Source organism: Bombus flavifrons, chromosome 7 (assembly GCF_040668555.2).
Source record: "Bombus flavifrons isolate JBK064 chromosome 7, iyBomFlav1_principal, whole genome shotgun sequence".
Classification (NCBI taxonomy): Eukaryota; Metazoa; Arthropoda; class Insecta; order Hymenoptera; family Apidae; genus Bombus; species Bombus flavifrons.
In genome coordinates this window covers 9579224-9602043 of record NC_138448.1, presented here as the reverse complement: position 1 = coordinate 9602043, position 22820 = coordinate 9579224, and the positions used below count along the sequence as shown (strand labels likewise).

The following is a 22820-nucleotide window of genomic DNA, read 5'->3' as shown; positions in this document are numbered from 1 at the left end:
TAAGAAACCTGAAGCAGCGCTTGAATAATAAGTGGAGGGTTAAAATTAGAGTTAGGGAAATGAGTCGTATTTTAATTCTCCATGACCTTGAAGATTTAACGTGCCTCGGAATTCCATTAAGAATTAATATCATTTTTTGCATATCTTAAATATCCAATAACAAAAGATGATTTCTATCAACGTTTCATTATATTTTTCAGATGGTCTCAACAAGAAAAAGAAGAGGAAAATAGGGGGGCTAGGAAACATTTTCTCAGGAGTCTCAGTCTCGCAACTTATGGCACAACGCGAAAGAGCTATTGTTGCGGCATCTGGAGTGCAAGGGTCACCAGTACCAAATGGATCGCAGGTAATGTGATACTAATTTTAATTAATCCGAAGAGAAATCTGCTATTTTAATCCTTCCATAATGTATCCCGAGAGAGATTCGAACAAATAATACTGCGAACTTTACATTTTAAATGAAATTATACGTGACGTAATTATTAATATTTATTTCCTATAAGAAGTTAAAATTGTATTACGTTAATATCTAATTTTTATTCAATATAATAATTATGTAATCATAATAAAACAAGATAATTATTTTCCAAGTTCGTTGTTCTAAATTTTTCGTTACTTTATTGTATTGGCCAAGAGTCAATAATTACGGTCTGTTTATTGTAAATAATAAGTTTATCTGTAATAGATAAATCTTTATAAATAAATAAGTTAGTAGGTAAATTTTATTATTTTGTAATGTATGTCGAATACTACGTATATAGTATAATGTTTACACGTGAATGTTTTTCATATTCCAGGTGTGGCCTATTGCGATCCCTAATTTGCAAGTTCAGCAAAGTAATCAGCAGATATGTCATCAAACATTAAATTCACCTTCTCAAACACAAGATATAAATGGCTGTGTAACGAGAAATCCTCAGCAAAGGATAGGTCAGCACAATATGTCGGGGATGTTAATGGGAAATTCCCTGATCATGAATCAGCAGGGCGCCAATTTTAACAATATGACTCAGCAGCAACAACAGTTGTTGCAACAACAACATCAACAGCTTATATTACAACAACAACAACAACAGCAGCAGCAGCAGCAGCAACTTATGCAGCAGCATATATCTCAACAACAACAGCAGCAACAGCAGCAGCAACAGTTACTGCCTCATCATCAGCAAATGCAACATATGCAGATTTTACAGCAACACGAACAACAACAACATCAAAACACGGTCGTGAATCAGTTAACGCAACAGCAAGCTCCTCACTATCTTAATCAGTTAAATCAGCAGCCGTTACACATAATGCAGCAGCAGGACCATTTGAACCAGCAGCAGCAGCAACAACAGCAACAGCAATTGCACATGCAACAAATGCAGAAGCATAAGATGCAACAGCAGCAACAACAACAGCAGCATTTGACTCAAGAAGTTGATCAACAATCAGGAAACTACAACCCTCAACATTCGTCAGAAAATTACGTGCACCACATGCAATCCTCACAAGTAACAGCTCAATCTACTCTTCATCCGCAGTTGCACCAAATTCATCAACATCAGCTGCAACAACAAACGCAACAGCATCAACAAAATCAACACGTAATGCAGGCACAACCAGCGGATCAATTTCAAATGCAAATACAACAACTCCAGCAGCAACAGCAGCATCAGCATCAACAACAAGTATCTCAGGTGTGCGTGCAACCTCAGTATCCTAATCAACAGTTGAATCATCATTCGTTAGACGTAATGCAACAACAAACAATTGGTCCCGTGATGAATACTGCTGATATGCAAAACAGACATAATCGTACTTCTTCTGTGACGGATGAAGATTTGAATGCGAAACAAATTCAACAGCAGCAGCAGCAGCAACAACAACAACAGCAGCAGCAGCAGCAACAACAACAGCAGCAGCAGCAGCAACTTCTGCTGCACAATCACGCTGTACAACGGCACCATGTCGTACAAAATGGGAACTTATCGAATAATTCCCACGAAAATATGCAACGAATGTACGCCCAGAATCAGGTTCAATATCCTGTGAGAAATTTCGATGCTTCGAAAGGAGCTATCGTAGATGTTAAACATCAGCAACAATACGCTTTATCTAATGTAGCGGGAAGGAGCCCGAATACCAATCATGCTGTTGAAACGCAGTCTGGAATGGGACCAAACGGGCAACCCGGTAACGTGCATTTCAATTCGAGAACGCCACCTTGGCAACAAAATCGGTCAGCTTCGGGTTCTCATCAGCCTTCTCTCGTCACAGTCCAGAACATCACATGTAACTCCTTCGATCGTGTTCCACCTCTACATCACCACATTCCACAAGCATCCACTTGGACCGATGAAGTTGCGCGCAAGAAGGCCAAACCCAGCAAAGTAATGGTGAAGAAACAGCGCCAGCATAGTGTTACAGATGTTCGAAACAATAGCCTTGATCAATCAGCTTCGAGTCCAATAGATGAATTCAACGAGAAAAATCAACAGAATAGTAATCAAATTGGTTCGACCGTCAATAGCAGCGGTCCGTCGTTTTTGGAAGATCCCAGCGGTTACCTTGCGCAACAGACTGCTTTGTTGAATAGCACGATATCAAGGCAAACCGGTGTTAGTAGCTCTCAAGTGGGAATTGTCAATAATTCGAAAACACCGCAAACGAGTCATGGTTCGCATTTGCCTAATAACACTTATCTTCCACAACCAAAGCCTTCTTCCGGCGCCAGCCCCACGAGCACATCGACGTTTAATTCTGTGAAAAATCACGCAACCTCGCCCGTTGTTGTACACAGTAGCATGACTCCCACCTCGAGCAGTGGAGGAACAGATTCGGAGAATAGTCCTTGCCAAGGTTGTGTTACCAGTGCTGATACTCAATCTTATGTGCAGGATCAATATAAACAACAAATGCAACGTCAGTACCTGATGCATTCTGATCAACGCGAGGATCCTGTTACATCGTCCACGTTTGGAGAACAGTATCAGAACAACCAGCAGCAAGCTGATTCAAGACCGATCCAGGGTGGTACTGTGAGTACCAGTCATGGATCTCCGATTGGTACGAACAGTCCAGCGAATTCGGACACGCCAGCTTCATCGACACCTGGAATATCGCAACCGGCAACGCCTCAAAGCCTCATTTCGTCGCAACCGTCGACGCCACATAGTTACTCGCAACCGCCAACACCTCATTCGCATTCTACGTCTGGTCAGGTGCCATCTCAACCTTTAACGCCTCAGGCTCAACAACCCTCACAGTCTTCGATGGGTAGTGTTGCGCCAGAGCAACGCGCGGAGACGCCTTGCTCTGCTACAACGAGTTCAAACGTAGTTCCTTCTAGTACGCCATCGTCGCAATCATCCACCTCCGGTTCAGACAGCATGACGTCTCAAATAACAAAAAGGCAAACCACGAGACAGTCGTCTTTGGATGGTTACCAGCCACATCCTCATACTGTGAATGCAGTTTCGAGAGTACCGATGAATCACTTTGCTGGTACGTCATCGGTAATAACCACAATGGCAAGCGGCCATACGGTTAGCAGTAATACCATCACATCTGTGCTAGCTGGAAGAGCGAATACCGCTACGGTTTCGATAAATACACCTTCTGGAATACCAAATCCCGCTATACCAGATATACTCTCGAATAAATCACAGCATCCAGCGTCTTCGACAACCTTAACGAATGTACCAACCACTGTTGTTACTACGACGTCCTCTCTTCCGAATAGTCAATCGTCGATAGCGATAAGTGTGTCGAAATCGCCATTAGAGATGGTTCAAAGCGTCGTTAGTAGTATACAAGTACCTCAGGCCAGTACCAATTCACCAGTACAACCTCAAAGTCAGCAACAGCAGCAACAACCAACCCAACAGCATCCTCAGTCCAATGTTCAAGTTCATAATGTTCTTACGTCAGGCGGAATATTAAAACATCCTGCTGGATCGACTTTACCTCCTGGTCATATATTAGTGTCTAATGGTGGTCAACTTATAATGGCTAGCACGGGTTCAGGAATCAACGGTGTAATGGCACCACCTCCTCCGAAAATCATTTCCAACTCTAATTCGATGCCACCATTGTCAGTGTCACCTATGGTCACCAGTGTGACAGGAGCTGTCAGCCAGGTCATTCCTGCGGTGGGCGTAGCTCAGCAAGTTATTGGACAGCCCACGGTGCTCGTCAACACTATTCAGACTCCTGTACTTATACAACCTAGTGTCATGACGATGGACAGTATAGGTCAGAACGTTCAAATACCGCATCTAACTGTCGCGACTGGAAACGTGATACAAAATGCTCAGTCAATCCTAGATGCGAATCAGGACGTTACGAGAAACGTCAGTGCGAATCAAGGGATGGTAAATCGGCAACCGGCGTTGCTATCGCCCGAATCAGCAATGAGCAAAAAGAAAGCGTACAAAAAACGAAAGACGAATCCGCAGACAGTGGCCTCGATGTTGCATATCGCTTCGTCCCAACAGAATGCTGGCATGCTGATGCAGTCGCAGTCCAACTTTGCGCAGCAGAACTTCCAGACTCAGAGCATAGGTGGTCCGATGTTACAGGCATTGACAATTGTTCCTGGCAAGGGTGGAGCACCAGCTCAATTGGTAATGAATGGTCAGGCCGGTGCAACATCGGCTCAGTTCAATGCTCAACAAATTATCACGAATCCTCAACCAGCTCAGCAAATAAATCTTCTGCAACCAGTGAATTTATTAAACGGAGCTGCTGGTATGGTTCAAAATTTCCCTACTATTCAACAATTCATCGTTCCTGGTATAGGAAGTATGGTTATGTCTGCTGATGGAACGGCGACCTTGCTGCAAGACACAGGAAACATCGGTATGCAGTTGCAGATACAGAACGTAAACGGTCAGAACGTGTTAACTCCGGTGCAAAGCCACAGTGGAATATTCAATCCGAGTCAGAGCATTTTAGCAGCTGGTCCTGCTGGAATGGTCATTCGAGCACCGCAAGCAACTGGCGGAAAAATTATTCAACAGCATAGTCCTGGCGCACAATTCCTCTCACCGAACAGTGGCCAATTCTTAGTAAATGGAACAACGTCGTTTGGAAACCAATTGAGTCCGATAGTAGCAAATGTCAGTCCGAACCAGCAAGTGACTTTTAATGCCTCGCAAGTTCGACCGACAAACATGCAGGGTCAGCAGGAATTCATACAGATGAACGGGCAGACGTTGATGGTACCTTGTGGGACGGCGCAGAATATCGCTGTTTCATCGGCCCCTAATCAACAGAACACAACATTCGTTCAGCAAAATACTACGATCGTGCAGCAACAAACGACCATGGTATCTAACAATCAGATACCTAATTTTCAAGCTGCAGCTTCTAATGGAACCACCGTCGATCCTTCGTTAAACATTGATCATAATCAGTCGTATATTTTGAGTTCTGGAATGATTCAAGGAAAGGCGCCCACTTCCCCAAAAAGTAGCGTGAATTCACCGTCTTCGGAGCAGAACGTTGAACAGCAGCAATACGTTCTTGCCAGTAGTAGTACGACTGTTGTTGAGAAAACAGCTCAACAGAGCGATCAACACAGCCCTCTGATGGCAAGACATTCTGTTTCGACTCAGACAGCTGGTAATCAAGCGAATATGGTTCAATCGGCTATGATGAGACAAGGATCGCCGCCGGATACCACTACGCACAGTCCAGGGAATAGTCAAAGATCGAATAGTCCTGCCGTAGACACTACAACGCATGGAGCAGCTTCACCTGCACCGCCAATTACAGCTAGACATCACTCGTCGTCTACGGTAATATTGCATTATTCAATACGATAAAAACAATAAAACCATAGAAGAAAAACATAATAGGTAATTTAGAAATTAATTTTCTGAAATATGTCAATTGTTATAATATTAAATATATCTTTGAATGTTTACAGAAATCATAGATGTTCACAGTTATCATAGATTTATTTATTTAATACACATATAATTAAAATATTTTTCAGTAGAATTAAGTATTTTTTCATGTATTCGTATAATTTTAAAGCACTAAGTTTTTTTAGATATATAGTTTTGATAAAAATTGACATTGTAGCATAAATTTGTCACTGTGTGTTTCAAACAAATCGCAATCAAATACGAAATTCTTAGATGCTTTAAAACTCTGTCGGGTTAAATAAGTGATGTGAACAAATGTAGATTAAAAAGAAGTAAACGTTGCGAATATATAATTTATATTTATTGCATTTATATGATTAAGTATGGCATACCTGTTCCTTTATATCTAATTCAAGTTCAATTATATATAATTTCAGACTAATTATGTTTTTCTATTTTTTTTTTTTTTTTTTAAGTTTTAGAGAAATATGAAAGAACCGTTAATATATATAATTAATATGTGTGATTTTTTATTTTAATTTTGTATTAAAACAAAATCTACTTGTACCAAAAAAATATTTCTGAGTACATTCAAAGCGTTTTTGTTTATTGAAATGAAAACAAAACTGTGATATATAATATTGTCTTGTTTGTATTTTTATCTCAACTAATATACTGAACGCGTTAAAATATTAATTTCCAGCCAATGGTTCATTGCGTATCAAGTAGCGAACCGGATTCAGGCGACGTACCAGTGGCTTCGGAAGATTGGAGAATTCAAGGTATCACCACGAAAGAAATCACGCTTAGTCAGCCAGGTCTCCATGGAAAGACATATGTGGAGTCGACGGTGACTACTGGGATCCAGGTTGGTACCCATGTAGAGCAGGTCAACCGTCATCTAACTCTAACAGACATGCACCAGCCAGCCGATACGACACACCCTGAAAACACATACGCTGACTCACAGGAGCATATGGACACTTCATCACCAAATCATTCCATATATTCAGACACAATGGACCAGAATCCTGTCGAAGATCACCTAAGCGTCACTAAAGAAATGACGGACGTCTCTTATACAGAGGTTGACGTCAATACGTTGCCGGTTGTAGGTCATGGTCACTATCAGCCGATCCTCTATCATAGTCAGCATTATGTTCCCAATACGAACGTTTATCGACAGCAAGCTTTAGTGCCAGATCATGCGCATTACACTATGTTACCTCAAACGAAATTCGACCCTAAATCTTGCGTCGAAATCGATCAAATTGAGTCACAAGTTTCACAACATCTTCCGGAGCAAGATGACATAGATCAAAATTCGGAAGAAAAGCCTTTGGAGAATCAGAACATCGGTATTCCTTATTGTTCACAAGGCGAGAATTATCAGAAATTTGTAAATATCGGTATCGCTGCGTCAGCAGGGCTTTATCCACATTTGTATAACTATAGGTCTGATCCTAATAGCATTGCTGTCGTGAACTATTCGCCTAATAAGCAGGCCTATATGAATCCATACATTTACAATCAATTCGTATATGCGCAAGAAGCTGACGACGGTGAGGAGACTGACTCATCGTCGGAGGACTGAGCATCTTTCTTTCGTACGGGTCGATTAATTAATTTTGTACATTTTCAATTACACAACCGGTGGCATTCCCTACTTGCAAGGGCATAATACACGTTTCAATCGAGTACTATTAAGTTTGTAATTAGTTTGTATTTAACGTTATTAATTTTTACGCGTAGATAATTCGTGGGCCGGACGATGTTCAGCTCGCTTTTTTTTAACATTATTATTTAAAGCATACATTGCAATAATGTAACTTGTATAATTAATCGTGTGTTAACGAATTGCTAAGAAAAAAAAAGAAACATGATTCTTTATAATGGCAAACAGAGAAAAAATAAATTTTTGCTAAACAGTATTATTTTTGCTAAAAATTATCTGACATACATTATTCCTAAACGTTCAAAACAAAAGAGAAAATACCTTGCAATGAGCATGCGTAATCAGAGTTTGGATTTTGTTATCTTGGTATCATTTCTCGTTTGCATGCCTCGAAGAATGAAATTTGAACGTGCCATATTAATTCGGCCATTGATAGCGTAGAAAACGTAAGTTTTCTATAATAGTAGCTCTTCGAACGCTCATCGCGTTAATATTTTATTATACATTTTTGTACATTACTTAGTTGAGTTAAAAATTGTTCTCTGTTCAAGTAGTTTGATTTGTTTGTTTATTTTCTTTGTTTTATACTACTTCATTCTGTTCACTTATGTTTTTCACGCTCGGTCGAAAGAATGATGAGAATCTTGCTGGAGAAATAGAAGGGTTTATCGAAACGAAACGAGCGATTTGGCAGACGTTAGATTGAAATGATATTAGCATGTGACTTGGTAGGCTTGTGCCTGAGTTGATCCAGTTGTATTTGACAGATCTATACGTCAGAGACGTTGAAGCAAGCCGAAGGTGTGGTGAGCACAGTGAGGTGCGAGGGCAGGGAACATGCCCTCGGCCGCGGAATCAAGCGAAAGCTGGACTCCATCCATTCCATGCATTCTACCCTGCATGAAGACCAAGATGGTCAGTATTGTATGGTATTTTTAGATATTAATCGTATATTAGTTATATAAGTAGCTCGGATATTAGCATCGAGCCACATTTTGATAATCAACTTTGATAATTGTTGACGTGAAAACTGTGTTACTATTGTAAAACACATTCATTCTATCGAGAAAGCTCCGAACGATCTTTCAAATAAATTATGCTATAATTAGTAAACTTGGTTGTTAAAGATTGATTTTTTTACATCCTGTATATTTTGTATAGAATCGAAGATCGATTGTATAGAATTGTCTTATTATGAAAGTTATCTTATCAAAGTGGTATCTGACAGTAGTCTTACATTGATAAGGAATGTAATTTTATGCATGGTATAACTTTAGAAATATTATAAAATAATTTATACGTAACGAGAAGATTTCACGTTGTTTGTCGATGATTGTTATAGAATGATTGTTAGTAATAAGAATCCTTCTAACTCTAACATTTTTATTAGTCCTTGATTGATACCGTTGGTTTATAGGTGACAATTTGGAGTACGTTTAGTTATTGCAGTAGTCACTAAATTGTGTTCTATATTTTAGAATGGAATTCCAGATTTAGTAAATATAAGTATAATAATTAATAAAACAAAGTTCTAAAATAAAAATGAAGTACTCTAAAACTGAGCAATTTATTCCAAAATGTTGTGGGTTACCTGTGATCCAATGGTACTAATCAAGGGTCAATATTTTAGTTAGACATACATCTGCTACACTCTAACGTTCCTTCATGCTACCTCGTATTTTGTACAAAGCATGTTCCGTTATGTACATAATTACGTTAGTTTACGATTGTTTGTGTGCTTGCTCAGTATTTGTTTTCGTTCGCTGCATGCGTAGTGGCATGATCAATTATTGCTTGTTGCATTGTATACGCTTTGGTAACGCTTTTTAAGCAATGCCCAAGATTTACTCATCTCCAAAGTTAATATGAATAATCAAAAGAGAAAAGTATTTCCACGCCTGATTTTATTTTCGAGATTTATCGTCCATTTAATCAGTTTCTATAAGATGTTAGTAAAATTTATTTTTAGAAAAGGAGTATATATTTTCTTTTCGATAAGAGATATTATTTTTCGTTTCATTAAATTTTCTTACATGTTACCTTACAAAGATCATGATATTCTTTATTTACAAAATAAAGAATTCGAAGAAAATGTAAAATATTCCTTTTCAAACGATAACTTTTTCTTGGCAAAATTTTTTCTTCGATGTATCATTGGACTGTATTATTGTTCAACCAGAAAGAGAAAAGAAAATAAAAATTCGTTGCAATATTTCACAAGAATTCGAAACAGGTAAGTGGTGTCAATACTAAACATTTTTGTTCGTTAAAAGATCCCAGGAGAGGATACTCGATGCTTTGCTATAAAAATGTAACGGCGGTGACGTTGAATTAATAAATTGTAAATAATTTTCATAAGGATTTATTCCATACACATTCCTACTTTTTTTTTGTACTAATTGGCTGTCAGGTTTGTTAATATTCATTGTCCACGTAATTGTCACATACCACTGAAGGGGCCAAGGGGCTTCAGTCATACGTTCATTTTCGGCGCGGGTGTGGCTCACCGGTCTTATTTGTTGCGGTCATTTTCTTGTACATAATCATCCTCACGTGTCTCGTGTCGCATGTGCATAATATTTTGGGGAGGGAATTGTTGTTTTCGCCCTGGCCACGCCTGTGAACTTGGGACGTGCGTGCGCAAAAATTTGTCACGTAAATCCGCGGCTTTATCACGTTCGTAATTCGCCGTTCCAAACGGGAGTTTGGAATTTACGATTCGAGCGATTCACCGTTTGAACCTGCGGAAATAACGAAAAATTATTGTCCAATGAATTTTATGGATCTGTTATTTTACGATCGAGTCACTACGGTAGAGTTATATGTATTCACAATTCAAGTTACGGACAAAAACGTACGGAAGAGTATGATATCGAGTAACGCGGAACGTCTACAAAAAGAAAGCGTACAGGTTGCATTCCTCAGAGCAAGACTTATTCTTTAATTGTCGAGTCAGAAATAGAAGAGATCGATGGACGAAGTCATTGCATGTGCTCGAACCATCTGATACCTTATTTTGCCACTGATCTCGCCTACCACCGTTTGTATGAAGCTACTAATCATTTTTTAACGAGCACACGCGCGAGCAAGGAGCACATTTCAAAATAAACAACCCTACAAATACAGACGTAGTGGTATCAGTTAGGATGTTTCAGAGTAATTCATCCCATTCGTAAGGCACGCACAAAGAGCATACTCATTTCGCTGTTATGCGTCATGCACTTATTGATCAAAATTAACACACAATCTTAACTAGACGAAAGCTCGCGGGATCGTGTTGCGAAATTAAATCGATACTTAAGTGGCAGATATTCATGCGTTTATGAGAAGAGTTGCAAAAATGTACCGAATGCATGTTGTATGAAGAAACATATAAAATACACAACTTAATGTACATAATGATTATATGTAGTAGGTGAAATAAATTTCTGTTTTGGTTTTACTTTTTATATGCGAATTAGCATAAACATTCGCAGTTTGTTATTATTATTAATTGCCACATTTTAAGAAGCAGAATATTTGTGAAACTCGTAACACAGAAATTTTATACCAGTTACGCTAATTCGCATTTAGTCGACCATTCGAATTAATATTTAATATTGAACTCGCTATAATTTGGAATATTACATACATTTGCAATTTTACTTATTTCTCACTGTATTTTCTATACGCAAAAGCTAAATCGCTTTTATCAAGCTATATATTTTACAATCGTTATACATAAAGCTATATATGAAAAGAGCTATTTATAGCAATTATCCATAACAAGAAGCTATAATCTTCTACAATTCCTTCTCTCACAGGTGAATGAAATTCCACCTGTAGAGGGTTGAAGTCGTAATATTTTAAATAAATTCCAAAACAGAATGTATTTATCAGTACCATAGCAATAATATCGTCTATCGTTACTATTTCAATGATCGCTAAATTACGAGAGTACAAACTCTTCGGAGCTCAATAAAAAATCTCACGATCCCCCGATGCTCGTTCTGCTTTCCCGGATACAAGTCTGGTTTCACCATCTGTTCACCGCGCTAGATCGAAATACATATCACCGTCTGGTGGCTAAGAGAGGTAGCGTGAAATAGAGCGAGAGTGAAAAGAGAAATGCGTGCAGCGAGAAAAAGAGAACAATAGAGAAACCGAAAGAAAAACACCGTGAATTGTTTCAAAACCCTTTAGTAACGGAGGCAAAGTCGGAGGAGAAGAGCCAGAGGAAACTGGAAGTGGGTGAGCTAGTATGGGGCGCCGCAAGAGGAAGTCCGGCCTGGCCGGGCAAGGTCGAGTCTTTGGGCCCACCGGGCACCATGACTGTCTGGGTCCGTTGGTACGGGGGCGGGGGCGGTCGGAGCCAGGTCGAGGTCAAGGCTCTCAAGTCCCTCTCCGAAGGCCTCGAGGCGCACCACCGTGCGCGAAAAAAGTTTAGGAAGTGAGTCGCACCACCTCGTTCGGGGACCAACTTATCAGAAACGGGTTATCGAGCCCTCTTAGGGACGATGGGTACCGCGGGGATGAACGATCACCATTTACGAAACGATTAACGGTATACGACGCGTTTCCCAAGGTTTCATTTGATTTACAAGTTTTGCTGGTTTATCGTGTGTCTTTTTCTATGAGTTGTGAACAATGTATATTTGTTGTCGCATGATCTCTCTTAGATATCCTTCAATGTTATATTATTATCCTAGATTTGATTTTGATATTTTTGTTTTTAGGAGAGTTTCATATTATGTTTCTGGATTTTATATTTAATGAGACGTATGGACGTATCGGTGATCATTTTTCAAATAGATCTGTGTCTTATATCTTTTCAATAATGTTCTTCGTTTGTACAGGATGTGGTTAAATTGTTTACCATCAATTTTTCTAATTTGCATTTTTGATTTGAGATAATACGAATAGATTTGGTAAAATTGCTACATACATATGCACTTGTTAATATCCAGTATAGGAACGATTTACGATACAAACTTTCAACTTGAGACAGAAATACATAGAAAAACGGTATAAAATGTATACCTTGTAAAAGATCATTTTCTTTCTATTCTTCTATTTATTTCATTTCTATCCGTTGCGCTGGAGGAATTAAATTTTTGATAAAAATCCACAGATTTAAAAAATTTAACAATCTGGATGAAGCGACTCTGATTGAAGGATTAACAAAAATAATAAATAACTTTTTGTACAGTTCGGATTTTCCTATCACTGGAATATTATGAGAAGCATTATTTTTAAAACCACAATATATTTGTCGCACAATTGAATTTTTTACAACTGAAGATAAATAACGCGATTCTGTTTCGTATTTTGTTATCGTTTATCCTATCATACCCGAGACAGATAAAAAGTATATCAAATTAAGATTGATAAGTGTTTTACATAGTTGATCTATACGTGTATCTAATTACTAAGAATATATAATATTTCTTATATTATTTTATACGTATTATTACATTTATAACATAAACAATAATCTATAAATGGATCAACCTTGTCAAGCATTTATTAACAAACCAACAGCCAATATTATCGAATCTCTGTTTAATATAAGAAAACCTGTGCGTAGCTGCGATTGTTAATTTCACGACACTCGTTTAACAGTAGAAGGCTTTTAAGGTAGCCCTTTTAGAACATTCCTATTGGAAAACGCTTTTACTCTGTCTCTTTGATCGCAGTTGCGCGTTTTTAGACATATTTTAGTCTACACTCTGCAAACACATATGCAATTTTATTTATATCGCTTAGTATTGCTGTTTAAATATAACTTCTGTATTCTTTGTTTAGTAGTAAATTCTTCGTAGTCTCGTATATCATTCACAAAAAAAAAGGTTTATTGTCACGGTTACACGGCAGATAACGAATATCGGTAAAATTTTATGAAATTCTTTTCGATGTGGATGCAGTCTGTGATGCGTGTAAAATATCGGATAAAAAAAAATGGACGTGACAGATTTACGGTTGAGAATCTTTTAATAATAACGCCATTCGCCGTTCCAAATCCGCTTATGGAGGATTCGACAGCCGGATATTTAAATTTGTTTGATTGAATCGAAACTCTTATCGACAGTTGGAAAAAGCAATTATATGTTCGATAAAAAATTTTTTTTGTTTCGCTTTGCCGATTAATTGGACTGGAGGAACAATAGCTGAAATAAAAGGCGTAAATTCTAGTAAACTTTAAAACATCCAAATTTTAATCATCGTATTTCCAAGCAGCAATTAATTTTTCAATGGATCAATTATCTTTTTTTTTTTTGCTTAAGAAAGAAAAGGAAAAGATGTTCAGAAACTTAAAGCAGAACTAAGACTGAAAACTAACGTATTAAGAGCCAACGTTGCATTAACGCGACATTTAATGTATAATCTCTTTTAAGTCAATTTAATCAGATACTTTTGTACGTGACGTTGTGATTAGCAAGAGAATTTCAAAGATGTGGTTAATGTTTTGTCACTTTTTCTTCTTACATTTAAATCCTATATTCGTAAGAATACTTAAAGAAATTGAAATATTCGTAACATTATTGAAGTTTCATATAATGTCAGTCACTTTTTAAACAAATGACTAAAGTTTATTATCCGGTGACTTTATGATAAAATGATAAATATTACATTTAGTTATTAATTTTTCCTCAATTTATACATTTTCTTATCATTCGTATATTGTTGTTAAGATATTCGGATACTTATGTATGTGACCCGTAGTGTAAATTACTTCATTTATATTTTTCGATATTGTTGCATTTGCGTAACTTGAATATATCGTTCGAATGCTTGGTTCTTAATAAGTTAATGTTCGAGAAATACCAAAATTTTCCTATACAAATGTCACGCAGTAAACGGAGAATTTTTAACAATTCGTAAGGAGTCTTTCGTCCGTTTCCTTGATCAATTCATGACTGTTTCGATTCATTTAACCAATCCCCGACCAGCAAAGTAGTATCGTAGCTGCGTAGCGCATTCTAGACGTATCGCGGCTTTGCTGTTGCTCACCAAAACCGTATCCGGACGCACTGAACGTTCCTTTCGACTAACCCCACGATTTTCTCGTTTGCCCCGTTTCTTTTTCTAGAAGTCGTAAATTGAACATGCAACTGGAGAACGCTATACAGGAAGCAATGGCGGAATTGGACAAAGTCACGGAGTCAAGTAAGGATCAGAAGATCACCGGCAGGTCCTGTAAAGTGACCGGAAGCAGGGGAGCGGAAAACGGCGGTGCTTCGAAGCAAGAGGGGAAAAGATCTTCGAAGAAGTCTATCGGATCTTTGAATCCTGTTACAGCAGAGCAGAAAGAGTGTAGGTGATCCGTGTCGATTGATTCTCAAACGACTCAAATTAGATTACGATGATGCGACGGTGAGATCAGTTCTGTACGAAGAAAAATCGAAGAGGCTGTCGAAGCGTTTGTTATTAAGAGATTTCGGCACTCGACTTGTTCTACGTTGTTTTCTAAATTTCCGGCAGACGATTTACTGTTTTCGCTGACAATGTGTGGAAGTTTCGTGTTGTATTCGATAGGACTAATATCGGAGACGTTTTTAATCGAGTACGTCGACAGGTCAAAATTTTATGAAGATGCGCTACTTTATAATTCTTATCGAACACGGTTGATTTTATCGAATACAATTCTCGGAGCTTCAGATTTTCCTAAAGCTTTACGAGAACTATATTTCAAATTTTTCATTCGATATATTCAATATTGTCTTCTGTATTGCGATCATATCTTTGTGTAAAATTGAACGATATTGAACTAATTGTATTATAGAACTATGTAAAATCACGAATGCGGTTATTTTACATTATCTGGGATCTTCTAAGTAAGTGTGATATGGATTCAAATTCTTGTAATGGTTGATATGTAATATAACGGATAGAAGAAGTCGCAATGCAGAAGTAAAGATTGTTGAATGAGAAGATCGTAGAATAAGCGAAATTAATTGTTGTACATACATTTTTCTTCTATTGGAGTAAATAAGAATTGTTCAATTCTAGAAATTACAGAATGGTAAATAAGTATAATTCTTTAAAAAAAAAAAAAAAAAAAAAAAAAAAAAAATGGAGAAATCAATATCGTGGTCCAGTTTGTTGAAAGCAACAAAATGTCGAATCCATAATATTCGAAACTTCTTACGGTTGCCCTGATAGAATCAAAAGTAGATAAAAGTAGAGATACGAATAATTTGTTTGACGTTTTTCTTGTGGCACACAAGCACGTTTATTTTTCTTGTATATAAATATCGATGATACCAGGAATGAAAGTTTTAGAGACGCTGATGAATTTTGTCGTTCAATACATATGTTAATAGAGGAACAGGAAGCAGAAAAGTCAATCGAATGTGATCGAAGCGACTGAACGTAGAAATAATGAAAAATATTATGTAATCGAATTACAAAAGATTTTTATCGATCGAAAGTCGGTCGAGATATATCTCGACGTGATATAGGATAGTTTGTCGTTATTTCTCCGCAATAATTTGCTGCTAGCGAGCGTAATTCTAGCAAACACCATTTTCCTATTAAGCATTGCTGTTCCAAAGTTGAATTCTTTACGAACTGTCGATCACTCGCTAATTCAAGAAGCAAATTGTTGCCGAACATCGCGTAAATCGTAACAGTAGAATCTGTTAGATCTTTAATTTGTTAAGAATATTTTAAAAAATTTACAGGACATATTACTGAAACGAAATTGTTGGATTATCTATGCGCATCAAAGCACGTACACGTAAATATTTTTCTTTAACGCCAGAATTAGCAGGAAAATGGGCGAAAATTGTAAAAATGTAATAATCACGCAATTAGAAAGTCATTAGTGGAAAAAAAAATATATTATGTATCTATGGCCGATCTGACATCGCGTGGAGCTGGCCTACAATATGTGTCTTCGTGTTACTTATATAGTTACATACAGATAGTACGATCATTGAGTTGAGGAAAGTTTTATTTGAGAAACGGGGAAGTGGTGCGCGTTTACCTAGCTGGTGCATCAATTGTAAAAATACTGTGCAGACTATAGCCTTTCTTTCTTTTTCTTTTTTTTTTTTTTTTCTTTTAGTTGACACGTTTCTGTCGAACGTAGATTTAGTAAAGACGAATGTATTTTATTCACTGACTCGAGCTGTAACGAGATAGATATACTCTGCGAGTTCGCGTAAACGAACATAAGCGATTCTTGCAACTTTCGAACTAGAGACGTTGTTTCGAATGTTACATTAACATTCACAGACATATAGGATGTGTGATAAGGGGCATAAGAGGTATTTGTATCTCCAAGACTTACATAAAATACGTGTAATGTAACAAGTTAGAATGTACGATCAGGTGTTCGATTTTAGAATGACGAACACACTTTCACGCGTCACCTCGTTTTTCTTTTCCTGTTTTTAAAACCACGTGCGAGTGTGTTTACGCTTGCATTGAAGATATAGAAACAAGTATGTGTAGTTTTTAAATGATATTTTTGCGAAAGAGTCAACATCACAGTACCTATAGAAAAAAATCACCGTTTCCAATCAATCATTTTTTAAATGGCTATACGTAAGTATACAAGGAGTAATTGTTTTACCGGGACGTCATCGTGTTGCGCTGTAATATCGAATAGTCTCGACACGTTGAAACTCTTTTTAAACTTAGCCGGCCACAGACAGCCGGTGTTTTTTGATCCGCGTAATAATTTTCTAACGATATATTCTTTAGATGGTAAAGTAACGTATCGATGCCATGGTTCGATATTCTATGAACGAAAAGCTAAATGAATCAAGTGTACATAAGAAACAAACGATCGAATTAATTAAAAACTCGAGGTCTCTGCGAAGTGTCGTCATTTGATTTTAATCAGACACACGCTGAATTTCCACTTTTAACGAAACGGGTCTTTCGAGTAATCTAAAGTAAATTTTAGTTAAAAGAAAAAAAAACAAGAAATTAAAAAGAAAAAAAAGAACACAATGAAAGAGGAGTAGAACGCCGAAAAAATTAAAAAGTCATTGCGAGAACACTTTTCCATTTTCATGTTCTTTCTGAGTGCGTGTCTAACACGTATTTTGTTTTAACGTTTCCTTTTGTCTTCTTTTTTAAATCTCAATCGTACGATAGCGTGTAATTCATCTTTATTTTTATATGGTCGCGAAAATCCAAAACTATACCGCGTTATTCAGCGCACAATTTAACTCCGAGACGCGAGAAATGTTCCTTTGAAAGCATGTACGCATAAATATGTACAAAAACATACAGAGCGAATCTTTAAAAGTTAGTAGGATATACGAGTATTAAATGGATATTTTATTTGATCGAGTGTCTGGTCGAGGAGCCATTGTCCATGAAAAAAGATTTCGAGCCAGGAAAACCTTACGACATTAATACGTTGCTTATCAATCTGAGATGAGTAAAACAATTTTCCAATTTCTCAATATGTCAATAAAGCGACAAATGATTTTTTCATCTGTGAAATTTTTACGTCGATCCATTTTTATTTTTACTATGCAAATTGTGAAAAGTTTAACTAAATTGCTAAGAATTATGCTTTCAGGAATTCGGTTTCGAACAACTTGATAAGCAATGTGTTAAAAGAAAGACATTCAATAGATCTAAACACACGACAGACAGACAATAAAGAAAATGCAAGTATCAAAAGAGAAAGAGGGTTGCGCGAATTTTTTTGATGACTCGTCACTTCGACTTTCGAAGACGAACATTCTCAGTCGAATGAATTCCATAAACTGTCGATTATTCGTTGCTAATACTATGAATTTGTAGACAGAAATAGTTGATATTTCTGGTGGAAAATTAAATAATTTGCAAAATTTCTATACCTCTTGCAAATTCTTGTAACTGTCATTTTTGTAACTGGTCTCAATGTTTTACTATGAAGGTAATTTAAAAGCCTTTCAAATATAATATTATTATGTAAAATATCCAAAATTTCCGAGGACCAATAATCATTTTCTAAATTGTTTAATTATAAATGTCACTTTTACAGTAAAAGGGAGAATGGTAATAAATTCATTAGATTTTTCACTGTTTGATCAAATCGCTTCAATTAATTCTGTAATACTGTAAAAATACAACGATATATAAACATATTTATCTAAGTTACATATTGGAGAAAATAACAGTTATAAGTAACCGTGTAACAATGTAAATTATAATTTGTACGGAAAGTCGAGGAATGTTCTAAGTTTTGAAACGTAACGTTAAAGTAAAATAAATTAAGAAATTTAATTTCTCGAATAACAAGCTTAAATGATAAAAATATTTTCTCTGATATGTGATATCAAACAATAACTTTCATAACACGAATTAAAACATTTGATACATAACATATAGAGTTTTGTATGACTACGGTTAGAGAAGACGAACATAATAAATTTTCAAAGTTTGATCAAGCAGTTTATGGAGAGAGAGAGAGAGAGAGAGAGAGAGAGAGAGCGAGCGAGAGAGAGTGAGCGAGAGAGAGAGCGAGAGAGAGAGAGAGAGAGCGAGAGAGAAAGAGAGAAGTTAGTTTTATCTTATGCAAATAGTTGACAAAAAATTGAGTTAGTCGAATGGGACTAACTAAGATTCTAAACGCAAGGACCACTAATGTTTATGCTGCTCGAAACTACGAGTGGGACAGTGTACGAATTTTTAAGGAACAGTTTTCTTCTATTATCTATTCTAGCAACGAATAATCGTTGTGACTCGAACGACAGAGAACACCGCGTTTTTCGCTTACGAAGTCTCGTCGTTCACATTTACTTCATCGATCCTAATTGGTTGTTCACGCGCCTCTAATTAACGACGGTACATCAAATAGAATCAAAAGCTCGCGGCAAGACTTCATGTCGTCGGGCCTTTCCTCGCAAGCACGTTCATATTCAAAAGTCTCGTTTTCATCGACGACAAACAACGAGACGATTAGCAAAACGCAGCAACAAAGAGACACTTAGAGCCTCAGGAAGACCAAAATGATGCATTATCTCAGATTTGTAGACTTTTCGTTTTTTTTTTTTTTTTTTATATCAGTGGCGAAAGACATATCACCGGCCGCGGATGACGATTTTCGATGACGATTGATATAGCTTTCTCTGAGATAGGGAAATAAATGGAAAGCGAGGTAAAATGGGATAATAATGAGAAACACGGGTGTCGAAAAGACTTTACGGGGATCGTGCGATAGGAAACGCGCAAACGGCTGGCATCGCTATTACACAACATGGGACCGTTTAAACATAAGACACTTATAATTTTATTGTTCGATTCCTTCGCCCAGTCGGTAGCCGTGGGGCTGAATGTAATTTTGTCTTGCGGCTCCTTGCTAATTTCGTAACATCGATCCAGAGGTCGAATCAACACGAGGGGGAGGTTTTTTGTCCTTTCTTCGCAGCGTATTCACGCGCTAAGCGGGAGATTAATAAATTTATTAAAAAAACGAAAACGAAAAAAAAGGTAAAAAAAAAACAGTAAAGACTTACCTCAGTAACGTAATGTACGCAAGAATCAAACATCTTTATGATCGAGAGTACGTATACACCGTAGAGCCGACGTCCTTTGTATATTTTCCGTATTGTACATAGTTATACATACGCCTTATCGGTAATTATCGCTGTACGATAACCGTCGAACTGCGCACTATTTAATATGTATTTATGCGAATCATTGGACAAAAGAAGCTGCGCCGATTTGGTCAGCAACGTGCTCGCAGAAAAAGCGACGTGGGTAGAAAAGAAGATACTTTTTAAGGAAAACCATGCTTCAATCAGTGGGAATATTTTTATTTATAAATGAATTTCGTTTTTGATCTCTTAAATCGAAGAATAAAACGAATCGTGATTCAATATTTTTAGATAATCAATTTTGCACATATACGTATATTTATATGTTACTTCATGACGTTTTATTAGTGTATCAATATCGTTGAAAAACGATTGAAGTGTGTAGCTCATAGCACTGTTTTTATATGTGTAATTTTTCATATTTGATTTTTTTAGTTATTAGACGATACTCTTACTAATCATTATCCGGCCTGTCGGGTTTTCTAGTTGAGATTTGTTTTCGTAGAAAAGTCAATTTTAATAAATAAATGTAATAACCACTTACGTATATCTAACTTTGTGTTTTTGTCAAATTTTTTATATACTATTATTTTCCGCGATTTTCTCTTATTTTCTTTCTTTTTTTGTATTTCAGTAAAATGAAATTTTTCAATGAAATTTTTCAATGAAATCGTGATAAAAGTCATGGTTAAGGAATGTTTGAAAATTCCAAACATCGTCAACCTGCGTTGCTTTTTCTCGATACGAATCAAACGTCGAATCGATAAACATAGAGGATTGCGAGCACGATAATGTAAAAAAAGAGGCCTACGTTAATCGACACTTTATCTATCGTCTCTTTTTTTTTTGCATTTCCTTTTCTTCTTGCGACGGTTAGACGGGTACGATCAAACAGTGACTAAAGATAGTTAACGCGTTTAGCCAAGCGGTACGACTAGTAATTGCGGGAAACAAATTTTTTGGAGAACTATATACCGATAGTTATCAAAGTGTGACTGAGGAGCACGAGTTTTTTTGGCAAATATTTATTACTATTATTATTTATCAAAAAATAAATAAAAAATGAGGAGAATGTAGTTATATTTAATGGAGCGTTTCGTTCGCTTGTTATGTTTTGAGAGAGATCTAAAAAAAGAGAGGAGAATGGGGTGCGGGGCGACTTTTGTTTATTGTCGCGTAATGTATTGTAAGAGTGAGAGAGAAAGAGCAAAAAATTTGGGAAGAATGACAGGAAACGAGTGAGAGAGAAAAAATGTGAGGAATAGAATGAGAACAAAGGTAAAACTAACAAAAAAAGAAAAAAGAGAGAAAAAAGGAAACGATCGAAAATGCAAATTTTGGGGAACGAAGATAGATTTAAGAAGCACCAAAATAAAAATGAAAAACGAAAAACTGATTAAACTCCTTAGGAACAAACGATCCAACTGTAATCACGATTGCCGTGTAAAACAAATTTAGGAGACGGATGCACTTCTTGGTGTACAATATGACTATTGACGCAGATAATAGCTATACATATTACGATATCATTTCGTCAGTGGTATTACAATAAGAGATAATAATTTTATATTTACAAGATAGAAGATCGTTGAATCTAAATGAGTGTAATATACGTCTGTACTATGAAAAGAAGAAACACACGACATACGGAAAGCATATTACACATATGTATGTATACAGTATACTACCCTTCCACTTCATGGACACTCCCTTTTTGCAATCCCATTCCCATCCTCCGCGTTCCCAAAATTCCGTGCTAGGACAAAAAACTAGGAAAGCTAGCTTATTTAATATATTTGGCATGATATTTATATATATATTATATATATATAAATACGACTATATATATAAATATATGAATATAAATACGGATATAAATATAAATATAAATATGATTATAAATATAAATATAAATGCAAATATAAATACAAAGTATAAATATATATATAAATATAAATAAATATATATATATATATACATGAGAGATAGAGCATAAAATAAAAAAAAATGGAATAGCCTCGGGTGGCAATATTTGCTTGTCCGAGGAAAAGTATGAAGCTATGTGATCCACTACTACTAGTAGCTTTTAGCTGTAAAGACTTATACTTTATTTTGTAAATTTTGTTTATACAATGTTTGATCGTTCACGCATAATACTATTGTATGTGAAAATAAGTTAATAAATCATTAACATGTGAAGTTATATAACTGTGAAATGTCTACTATTCTGCCTTCTCGCCATTACGTAATCACATAATGCATATAATTAATACTGGAACTTTTACAATTTTTAAACTGTTATGTAGTATTATTTGATGCTATATAATATATGAATAAGAGATATAGTTACATTTTCTTTTGTACGAAATAATTACAACGGATGATACATAATTCTTGTATGACATGTTCTTGTTACATTTTTCAAATTCTTTTCATATTAATTTTAGTAAATGGTATATATACGAGGTACAGTAAATGTCGGTAAGAAAAATTCTTTGCGCCATTACATACGCCTCTTGAAATAGCGTAATTTTGTTCTCTGTGAGAAGTTTTTCCATATGAAATAAATAAATAAAGCAATATAAATAAATCAAATATTTCGATATCCTGTTCCCGCGCGTCTTCTCATGTTTGCGCGCGTTCCCACCAGTTTCGATCATTCAGATAAGTGAACGAGATATTATTGAACTCTTCTTGTTAACTTCGATCGCTTACATTTTAAACTTTATCCGTTTGCTGTGTGAAACTAATTCTTCT

General features: G+C 36.3%; 1 protein-coding gene across 3 annotated transcripts in view; it reads left to right on the top strand.

Moving 5' to 3' along the window:
- LOC138182095 (methyl-CpG-binding domain protein 5/6 homolog sba) overlaps positions 1 to 17473 on the top strand; it is a 378991-nt gene extending 361518 nt beyond the window's left edge. Inside the window, exons 4-9 of one of the 3 annotated variants that reach the window (XM_069117665.1) lie at positions 201 to 349; positions 801 to 5789; positions 6565 to 6729; positions 8304 to 8451; positions 11719 to 11965; positions 14606 to 17473. In XM_069117665.1, coding sequence (XP_068973766.1) covers positions 201 to 349; positions 801 to 5789; positions 6565 to 6729; positions 8304 to 8451; positions 11719 to 11965; positions 14606 to 14837 — 5930 coding nt within the window. In that variant the 3' untranslated portion in view covers positions 14838 to 17473. The other 2 variants (XM_069117667.1, XM_069117664.1) reach the window with 2 other exon arrangements.
- The last annotated feature ends 5347 nt before the right edge of the window (positions 17474 to 22820 follow it).